The sequence below is a fragment of the Diaphorina citri genome, unplaced genomic scaffold, assembly GCF_000475195.1.
Source record: "Diaphorina citri unplaced genomic scaffold, Diaci psyllid genome assembly version 1.1 scaffold2433, whole genome shotgun sequence".
Taxonomy (NCBI): Eukaryota; Metazoa; Arthropoda; class Insecta; order Hemiptera; family Psyllidae; genus Diaphorina; species Diaphorina citri.
In genome coordinates, this window is record NW_007379855.1 from 9,358 (window position 1) to 20,243 (window position 10,886).

The 10,886-nt window shown below is 38.3% G+C and overlaps 2 protein-coding genes across 2 annotated transcripts in view; one reads left to right on the forward strand and one right to left on the reverse strand.

The window, feature by feature from the left end:
• LOC103518915 (islet cell autoantigen 1) overlaps positions 1 to 4,595 on the reverse strand; it is a 9,345-nt gene extending 4,750 nt beyond the window's left edge. Inside the window, exons 1-5 of the mRNA XM_026830587.1 lie at positions 4,445 to 4,595; positions 3,521 to 3,756; positions 2,437 to 2,600; positions 1,495 to 1,653; positions 97 to 289 (exon numbers count right to left, since the gene is read on the reverse strand). Of these exons, the coding sequence (XP_026686388.1) occupies positions 97 to 289; positions 1,495 to 1,653; positions 2,437 to 2,600; positions 3,521 to 3,756; positions 4,445 to 4,470 (778 nt within the window). The 5' untranslated portion in view covers positions 4,471 to 4,595. The remainder of the gene's footprint in view (positions 1 to 96; positions 290 to 1,494; positions 1,654 to 2,436; positions 2,601 to 3,520; positions 3,757 to 4,444) is intronic.
• Positions 4,596 to 5,088: 493 nt separating this feature from the next.
• The window catches only part of LOC103518917 (E3 ubiquitin-protein transferase MAEA-like), a 14,192-nt gene continuing 8,394 nt past the window's right edge, over positions 5,089 to 10,886 (forward strand). Inside the window, exons 1-5 of the mRNA XM_026830588.1 lie at positions 5,089 to 5,187; positions 7,661 to 7,849; positions 8,024 to 8,056; positions 9,528 to 9,716; positions 10,172 to 10,413. Of these exons, the coding sequence (XP_026686389.1) occupies positions 5,089 to 5,187; positions 7,661 to 7,849; positions 8,024 to 8,056; positions 9,528 to 9,716; positions 10,172 to 10,413 (752 nt within the window). The remainder of the gene's footprint in view (positions 5,188 to 7,660; positions 7,850 to 8,023; positions 8,057 to 9,527; positions 9,717 to 10,171; positions 10,414 to 10,886) is intronic.

Consider the following 10,886-nt stretch of genomic DNA (forward strand, 5'->3'; position numbering starts at 1 on the left):
TTCCAAACACCCAAGTGGTTTTTTTTTTTTTTTTTTTTTTTTTGTAATAAAGGTTCCTTATCTTTGAAGCCGTTGGCAATGTGAAGGTTACCTTACCTTTGAAGCCGTTGGCAATTTGCGTGAAGGTCGACGCAGACTTTTCCGTGAAGGTCAGCATGGAGTTCTGATACAGAATAAGAGCGTGGGAGAACATATTGCATCGGGCTGCAGATAAGAGGTCTACCTTCTCCAGACAGTCCAACTTCTGGCGGTCGAATTTCTTCTTGGTCTTCTTCACTTGGTCTTGGACCTAGAAAAGGAATTTCAATAATGAAATTGTATTAACCTGCCTCGGTGGTGTAGTGGTCGCCTGGTAAACAGGAGGGTGTGGGTTCAATCCCGGCCAATGTATGGAATTTTATTCTCAATATAATTTGAGGATTTGACTTTTCAGTCCGACGCGACGCGAGCAGTATAAAAAAACACTATTATAAAAGACCTCAACAGTTGTTGGTGTTGTAGTGGTGTAGATAACTCAGCCACGCAGGTTGCAATTTTTTTCAAAGAGGTTTGATAGAGGGAACTGTTACTGCTAAGGTCTTATCGTCCCGAAATCGAAGGAAGACAGGATAGCAAAAAGCTAGTCGTTACGAGAACGAACCTTATCTCTTTACGATAAAGTCCGCCCCGAAAGGTAATCGAACCCGCGGCCTAGCGCTTACATGGCAGACGCGCTACCAACCAAGCTAATTAGGCTGGCACAAAATATTTGGGTAACTATTGGATTTGACTTTTCAGTCCGACGCGACACGAGCAGTACCTATAAAAAAACACCATTATAAAAGACCTCAACAGTTGTTGGTATTGTAGTGGTGTGGATAACTCGGCCACGCAGGTTGCAATTTTTTTCAAAGAGGTTTGATAGAGGGAACTGTTACTGCTAAGGTCTTATCGTCCCGAAATCGTAGGAAGACAGGATAGCAAAAAGCTAGTCGTTCCGAGAACGAACCTTATCTCTTTACGATAAAGTCCGCCCCGAAAAGTAATCGAACCCGCGGCCTAGCGCTTACATGGCAGACGCGCTACCAACCAAGCTAATTAGGCTGGCACAAAATATTTGGGTAATTATTCAGAAGCCACGACAATGAAAAAGAAAGCTCCTTTTTGTGTTTAACCTAACCCTACAATAACACTGGTTACAGCTCATTTGTTACTTACAGCTCCTTTTTGTAGCAATTTTCCATTGACATGACTTTTGAAGAAGCACCAATATTTGTTTTTACCTTTTTAAACTTCTCCAATTGTTTGAACGTATCTGGATGGGTACTGATTTTCTTTAATCACGATCGAAATAAACTAGGGGCTAAAAAATTCCCGGAGGGACGGACCCAGCTTGTTGTGTTTAACCTAACCCTACAATAACACTGGTTACAGCTCATTTGTTACTTACAGCTCCTTTTTGTAACAATTTTCCATTGACATGACTTTTGAAGAAGCACCAATATTTGTTTTTACCTTTTTAAACTTCTCCAATTGTTTGAACGTATCTGGATCCAATTCCTGAGAGATATCTTTCATCCAGTTGAGAGCAGCACGATACTCGGTGCGAGCTTTCTCCATGGCTGTCACATTGTACAGGGTGTCCTCGATAGCACGGTGACGAAATGTTTCCACCTGGTAGTCAAAGAATAGAAATACAGTGTGACACAAAAGTCCTAGCAAACCCCTTGTATAGAAATTCCTACAGGATAAGGAAAATACGAAAAAAACCTTTGTATATTGTTATTTACTAAATAAATAAATGAGAAATGAGATGAAACAAGGTAATCAAAGGTTACATAAGAATAGAATAGTAACAGAGCTTATTTACTTATACTGTTTGCCCTTTATGGTGGTCAATTCACAAGTAATGTTGAGGGTCGAGAATATAATTCCATAACATGTGCGAGATTGAAACCATTACCCCCAGATTAGCATCTTAACTACCACCATACTACCTACATCACTGAGGCAGACTCCTTTATGGCGGTCAATTCAGAAGTAATGTTGAGGGTCGAGAACGTAATTCCATACCATGTGCGAGATTGAAACCATTACCCCCAGATTAGCATCTTAACTACCACCATACTACCTACATCACTGAGGCAGACTAGAATAGAAAAAATGTAACCTTTGTTGGTACTTCTGCTCAAATAGGACTTTAAAAATAAAATAAAAATAATACCTCTTGAAATAATCGAAGTAGAGGTGACCGTAGGGCTATCCTCTGATTATGCAGAAGTTACGTCCGTGGAAAAGAAAAGCTCCTTTTTGTATTTAACCTAACCCTATAATAACACTGGTCACTGCTTGTTTGTGCCAGTTTGTTTGGTAGCAATATTCCACGGACGTGACTTCTGCTTGCCCTTTTGTTTCTTCTGCTCAAATAGGACTTTAAAAATAAAATAAAAATAATACCTCTTGAAATAATCGAAGTAGAGGTGACCGTAGGGCTATCCTCTGTTGTCCAGAATAGGACATGGATTTGCCCACAGCAATCATCATTTTCCCCGCCCGAGTTTTGTCATTCTTGCCCGACTCCTTCAGAAAGCGTCCCATTTCGTTTTCATACTGAGCTAGAGCTGTGAACATGAGATCAAGTTGACTGCTTAGGCCAGACACTTACTATCAGGTAGACCTGACAGGTACCTACATCTGATGAGGTCTGCCAGCCAGGTCTACCTACCTGTTGAGCACACACACTCTCAGGTAGACCTGATAGTGAGTGGCTGGCCTTAGAAAATATGAGTATGTGCTGTTAAATGAAACCCATGGTAAGTAGATGTAGAATTTATTCTTTTTTCATTTAACAAAGCTCAACACAATTAAAATCAATGAATTCCAGGACAGATGTATGATAGAACTTTTTGCCGTCAGATTAACAGTTGTGTTTCTGAGCATCCCCCTGAGATTTGCCGATAGCATCTGGATTAGACAGCGGGTCTAATTCCGCAAATAGATCGTACCATGGCTTCTTATTGTCTGTCGGCTTGGATTTCTGTAAAAGTAAAGGCAAAATCCTGTTGATTAACAATGAATCCCAATGAATAACAGGGTTGATTAGTAGAGATCGCCCCAGGCAATACTTTCCCCTTTGCTTGTACTTACTTTACTTTCCGTGTCCGCTTTGACAAATGACCATGTCAGATACTCCTCTTCCAATATTCTGCTACTTGGATCGCCGCATCATTTACAAGCAGCAGGTCTTGTTCGTTGCAGGTCTAGTGTCCACAACTATACACATGTGGACATCAGGCATCTGTAAGTACCAAACCTATTGGTCCTTTGGTATCAGGAGTATATACAGAGAACTAGGTTCAGTTTACTCAGATAATATTTTTTTCTTCTTCTTCTTTTTTTTTTAAAGATATGTGTTGTACCATCAATTTCATTTTGTAGCAATGAAATAACTGCTACATTATTCACATTTGGTCTGTGTTGTAGCATGCCTATCCCTTTGTATGCCTCTCATCATATCAATTTTTTTTTTATATATACTTACAACATAACCGTTCCTGGTACCGATCAATGATTCTCTGCAGATGTGAACAGCTGTCCTGGATTGACTTGAACAATTCTAGTTTAGCATCAAGCTCAGCATCTGACGCTATTACACACTCATCCTCTTTCTTGCCAAGTTTCCGAAACACTGTCTGCTTTGTCACCCAATATTGCTGTTGAAGCTTTGTCATGGCTGAGTCTTGGCCTTCTGACCAGCCTGTGTATTGGTGGGTTGTCCTAGAATGGAAATAGAGTGATTTTGGTAATTATGCAGAAGTCAGGTCCATGGAAAAGAAAAGCTCCTTTTTGTATTTGACCTAACCCTATAATAACACTAATCACTGCTCTAATTGTGAAAACTCCTTCTTGCATTTAACCTAACCCTATAATAACCAGGGTCACTGCTTGTTTGTGCCAGTTCCTTTGGTAGCAATATTCCACGGACGTGACTTCTACACAAATACCTGCCGTGATTTTTTTTTTTTTTTTGAGGTTTGATTTGATAGAGGGACTGTAACTGATAAGCACATCATCCCAAAATCAAAGAGAGAAGGAAGACAGGATAGGAGAAAGGCAGCTGTTCAGAGAATGAATATTATCCATTCAGGATAAAATCTGCCCCAGGTGGGAATTGTAGGTACCTGTGGCCTAGCACTTACAAGGCAGATGCACTGCTAACTAGGCTGGTAACATAGGTTTTATCATCCCAAAATCAAAGGCATTCTGAACACAATCCTTATCTGACTAGAATAAAATTTGCCCCAGGTCACCCAGGTGAGAACAGGAATTGAACCCATGTCTTAGTGCTTACAAGGCAGGCATGCTAACTTCAAAGCTATAGGCTGACTTGGGTACATTCAGATTTGAGTTTACAGCCAGCTAGGAAAATTCAGACCAAAAGAGAAGAACATATTCTTTGACTTACCATCCAGATGATCGACGATCGTTCATTTAAAATACTGTTTTTCTTTAATCCTAACTGAGCTTTTCACTAAAAAAAAGGCAAGAAAGAGAAAGAACAGCTTTTTACCTTTTTCAAATACCTTATCAATCACTTATCAGAAGGATCGATTTTTTTGAAAGGCAAGAAAGAGAAAGAACAGCTTTTTACCTTTTTCAAATACCTTATCAATCACTTATCAGAAGGATCGATTTTTTTGAAAACGTAAACAAAAATGACGAGTGAGAAGCTAGCAACTTTTCAAGGAGGTGGTCAAAGTTACATCATTTTCCACACGCCAAGAAAGGCCGAGAATGGTCTATCTCAGCCCAGTATTAGGTACATAAACACACCCACATCATTTTCCACACTCCAAGAAAGGCCGAGAGTGGCCTATCTCAGCCCAGTACATAAACACACCGAGGCCAAAAAAAGTTGAGGACTCCTGAAGAGAAGCAATGGCTCGCTTCACACATTATTCTGAAATCTGTTATTCTGAATTTCTGAAAGCTCGCAGTTTTTTTCTAGGCGCTCCGCTCAGTATATTTTGATATTTTTGATCTTCTTTGTTTTGTGTGTTGATTTTTTTGGATTTCCCTTGAAAATCCTATTATTTGAGTGAATTGAAAATGGAGAACATTGAAGAGAAGTTGATAGCATTAGTGCAAGTTAAAACTGTTCTGTACGATACCTCTGATACAGACTACCTCTATGAGAACCAGATACAAGCAACAGATCTGGGATGAGATTGGAGAGGAACTAAATATGACAGGTAAGTTTGTCAATTTTTCAAATTTGTCCACACATTTTAAATTTGGGTACAAAAGTATGTAATGGGAACTTATAGTTTGTTTCAAATAAAAAAGGACCTCAGGGGTAATATTATGTTTCCCAGAAGAACGAGATAATATTCTGCTTGTAATCGCACAGATGTAGGTAAACATAACAAGGTGAAATTGCAACTTTCTTGGTGTGTTTATGTACTGGGCTAAGCTAGGCCATTGTCGGCCTTTAGGGTGTGTTTATGAACAGGGCTGAGATGAGCTCGGACGACGTGGGATAGCTGTCCCGGCGGCAATTTTTAAAATTCATTTTGGTAGTTGTGCATAAGGCGCGTCAATGGGACATTACAAAAATCCTTTTATAAGAGGGAAGATACTTGCTTAAGGAGTGTTCCTAGTGAAGTTTTAAAAGGCGCGAAGTAAAAACAAGTCACATATTTTAATTGATTAGCACTTAAGAAACGAACTTTGAAATCTTAGGCGCGTCCGTGAGACATTACAAAAATCTGTCTATAAGAGGGAAGATACTTGCTTTAGGAGTGTTCCTTGACAAGTTTTTAAAATAGCAAAGTTAAAAAAGTCACATATTTTATTGATTAACACTTAAAAAACGAACTTTGAAATCTTATTTCCACGATCAACGATACTTCGAACAACGAACAACTCTGACGAACACAGCGGCCATCTTTTCAGTGTTTACAGGTGTATTACCGTACATTACCGTACGAGGGAACAAAATCCGTACAGAAATCTTACCTTATTGCCATGTTGACCAACACAAAGATGAAATTTTTTTTTTTTCTTATTCGCCAACAATAGGTTAGGGTGTTAGGTTAGAGTTAGGTTAAACGCACAAATGAGCAGTGACCAGTGTTAGGTTAGGATTAGGTTAAACGCACAAATGAGCAGTGACCAGTGTTAGGTTAGGATTAGGTTAAACGCACAAATGAGCAGTAACCAGTGTTAGGTTAGGGTTAGGTTAAACGCACAAACGAGCAGTGACCAGTGTTAGGTTAGGGTTAGGTTAAACACACGAATGAGCAGTGACCAGTGTTAGGTTAGGATTAGGTTAAACGCACAAATGAGCAGTAACCAGTGTTAGGTTAGGGTTAGGTTAAACGCACAAACGAGCAGTGACCAGTGTTAGGTTAGGGTTAGGTTAAACACACGATGCGGAAAAAAAATCAAAAATTCGAATTTCCCGCCAACTTTACACGCAAAAAGTCCGACGATGTCCTACGATGGCCCTGTTCATAACCACGGCCTTAAGCGTGTAAAGTTGGTGGGAAATTCGAAATTTTGATTTTTTTTTCCGCAACTTGTAAGTACAATCTGAATTCATTTTTTACTTTTTATCTCTAGTTTGCACGTTTATATTATACTTTTCATTTATATTAGATATTAAAAACAAGCGAATTACAAAGCAAACAAAAATAAATATAAAATAAATTTTAAAAATTGCCGCCGGGACAGCTATCTCACGTCGTCCAAGCTCATCTCAACACGGTACATATACACACCCTCTAGTGCTCTAGTCCATTTTTATTTGAAACAAACTATAGTTACATACAAATAGCCTACACAATCACAATACATAGAAAACACTTCTCTTTTCTTTTACAAATGTATATAATAGTTAGGAATTGGTTTTATTTTTTATATTTTCACTGTAAGTAGATTATTTTTAAAAATGTGTGAATTTGAATAAATATGCCATTACACAACTGTGTTGACTTATTTCCATTTTGTTTTGTTTCACCAAGTAATATGGCCCTGTTCTTTGAAACAAAAATTTATCAAGTTTATCCAATTTACATATCTAGGTACATTAAACAATACATAGGTAGTTAATATTGTCCTCGAGAAACTCTGTCTTCCTGCCATGGCACACTACCCACTGTATTGAAGTATTCCTTAAATTTCTCTCTGCCCCAAAATGCATCATGAACACTCCTTGTTCTTGTATGTGAAATTGAAACTAGCTGTCCTGCTGATAGATCAACATTCATGTCATTTTCCTTGTCATAACCATTTGTCTGATTTGTCAGAACTGCGTTTCTTCTTAAAAAGTTGTGCTTTGACAACAGTAGGGAGTTTGCTTTCAAATGGCCTATGGAATACCCGGAAGGGGGAAGCAAAAGGATTCCAAATGCGCACTCAACTGTTTGTCTTGCTTGTGAAAGTCTATAGTTGAATACCTTATTTTCATAGTTTCCAACAACTTTTTTCCCTGGGTAGGGTCTCATCAAGTTCATGATGTTAAATTAAATTGATCCCAAGGGCAAGGTTAGACCCTTAACAAATGGAGTGTGCCTGAAGGCATGTGATATGAGTGTGCCTGAAGGCATGTGATATGTTCCAATCCACTCAACTTTATGATCCACTGTGTGATTTATTTACAATATCCATCTTCTTACAGGTCCCCTATGAGACTCTGAACAAGAAATTCCATGCTGCTCAGAAAACCATAGATCGGGAAGTGTCCTACGTCCAGTCAGCAGCTAATGAATTGGAGAAAACCATTGCTAGCTCTGAAAAACCTCTGCTTACCGAAGTAACTCGTCTTCTTGGTGAAATGTTTGAACGTCTGGAGGCTTTGAAAAAAAAGGTAACAAACTAAACACCTTAGTTCAAGCTCATCTCAACACGGTACATATACACACCCTCTAGTGCTCTAGTCCATTTTTATTTGAAACAAACTATAGTTACATACAAATAGCCTACACAATCACAATACATAGAAAACACTTCTCTTTTCTTTTACAAATGTATATAATAATAGTTAGGAATTGGTTTTATTTTTTATATTTTCACTGTAGATTATTTTTAAAAATGTGTGAATTTGAATAAATATGCCGTTACACAACTGTGTTGACTTATTTGTATTTTGTTTTGTTTTACCAAGTAATATGGCCCTGTTCTTTGAAACAAAAATTTATCAAGTTTATCCAATTTACATATCTAGGTACATTAAATGATACATACTTAGGTAGTTAATATTGTCCTCGAGAAACTCTGTCTTCCTGCCATGGCACACTACCCACTGTATTGAAGTATTCCTTAAATTGACCCAAAATGCATCATGAACACTCCTTGTTCTCGTATGTGAAATTGAAACTAGCTGTCCTGCTGATAGATCAACATTCATGTCATTTTCCTTGTCATAACCATTTGTCTGATTTGTCAGAACTGTGTTTCTTCTTAAAAAGTTGTGTAAAACACATGCTGCTTTGACAACAGTAGGGACTTTGCTTTCAAATGGCCTATGGAATACCCGGAAGGGGGAAGCAAGGATTCCAAATGTGCACTCAACTGTTTGTCTTGCTTGTGAAAGTCTATAGTTGAATACCTTATTTTCATAGTTTCCAACAACTTTTTTCCCTGGGTAGGGTGATTCACTGACTCACTGATTCACTGATTCACTGACTCACTCATCAAAATTATGAGGTACTTCCCGATGTCCTAGAAACTTGAAATTTGGCAGGATGGTAGGTCTTGATGAGTATGTAAAGGGAAAAATCTGAAAATAGGCAAAAGTTGCACTGGGCGCCGCCCACAGGCGGAATTAACCGCTTTTTGGCGGTTTTCACATAACGGTTAGAGATATCGAAAAAGTTATGAGAGTAGACCCCCCCAAAACCATACCTAAAACCCCCCAAAGATGAAAAAGGAATGGCTTTGATTGAGTTTTTCACTGCTAAAACTATACCACCTCCACTAAGTTTAGTCGTGTTGTTTAAATCCCTATCTTGCCTAAAAACTGTATATCTATCGTCAAATAGCTCATTGCTGAAGATGTCAGGTGTCAGACCAGATTCTGTGATCACAAGAATGTCATAATCTTCGCTCACAAGGTTCATATAGAATTCTCTTGCTTTTGCCCCACCTTTCAAACTATTGCAATTTTGATAGAAAATTCTAAGTGTTGGCAATATTTTAGTTTTATTTTTACTCACAGTGGCACTTGATTTATTTTGGGAGGAACGACTTGGCGGGGTCTTTTTTTATGCCACGAAGTGGTATTTTTTGGGGGGTCTCTTGTAGAAAATGTAGAAATAAAATTACCTACAGTTTCCAAAGTTACTAGTCAAGTGAAGACGTTGTTCTTTCTCCTATATTATTACAGGCGCGCTAGCCTAAAGAATTATTTATTTTGAGAATCAACCACAGAAAAACATAGTAATTTAAGATTACAAGCCAAACACCTCGTCAAATCTGTCTCCAGCTGGGTCACTCAACCTTATGATCCACTGTGTGATTTATTTACAATATCCATCTTCTTACAGGTCCTCTATGAGACTCTGAACAAGAAATTCCATGCTGCTCAGAAAACCATAGATCGGGAAGTGTCCTACGTCCAGTCAGCAGCTAATGAATTGGAGAAAACCATTGCTAGCTCTGAAAAACCTCCGCTTACCAAAGTAACTCGTCTTCTCGGTAAAATGTTTGAACGTCTGCAGGCTTTGAAAAAAAAGGTAACAAACTAAACACCTTAGTTCTGTATTTAATTTACTGATTGTTTGTCCTACAGTAACTTTCAATTTGTTGAAATTTTGGTACTTTTTCAGAAGACATATGCATGAAAAATTGCTACAAAAAGGAGCTGTCACAAATGAGCAGTGACCAATCTCATTATATTGTTAGGTTAAATGCAAAAAGGAGCTTTTACAATTTTGAACAGTGACCATTGTTATAGGGTTAGATTAAACACATAAAGGAGCTTTCTTTTTCAATGTCATGGCTTCCAAATAATTACCCAATGCCCCCTCTTCTAAAGCTTATTTCCCCTATTTATCATATAGAGAAATATAATTATACCCTTTTTGTGTTTAACCTAACCCCCCCTTTATTTCCCCTTTTTAAAGAAAATATGAGAAATAGATTAACCATTAGGGAGCATACTAATACGAGTACCTTCAATGTCCCCCAGGCAGGAGAAAGCATTGGTGAAGAGCTACAAGTGGGCCATGTGTTGAAGTGTCGCATTGAACATCTGAAGGAGCACTCCGGTAATGTTTTGAGTAACACGAGTCAATCCGAAGCCTCGATCAATCGGAAGAAAACCCGACTGGACCGGATGCTCATCGAGTACCTACTTCTTGAGGAAAGGCTACTATTCAACAGCACAGAAACTTGCCCAGGCTTCCAACATCACAGATTTGACCAATATTGGTAAGGAATCTAATTCATTGCCAGCCTAGTTAGCTGGGAGGGTAGCCTGTAAGTGGTGGTTATAGCTTTGATTCCCACCACGGGTGACCCGGGCAAACTTTATACTAAAAAGATTAAGTTTGTTCTCGGAACAGCTGGCTTCTTTTGACCTCAGATTTGGATTTTTCCCAACTTTTTACGTAGGAATCAACCATTTATTATAAATTTTACCCAATTGCAACTGCTCCATTCTATTCTGTCCGCCTTCTTTTTTCGATTTCGGGATTATGAGATCTTCGTGGTTACAGTTCCCTCTACTAAAACTCTTGATTTAGCAGTAAAATCACAGAATTTTCATAGATTGATTGTGTCATAGATTTAGCAGTAAAATCACAGAATTGTCATAGATTGATTGTGTCATAGATTTAGCAGTAAAATCACAGAATTGTCATAGATTGATTGTGTCATAGATTTAGCAGTAAAATCACAGAATT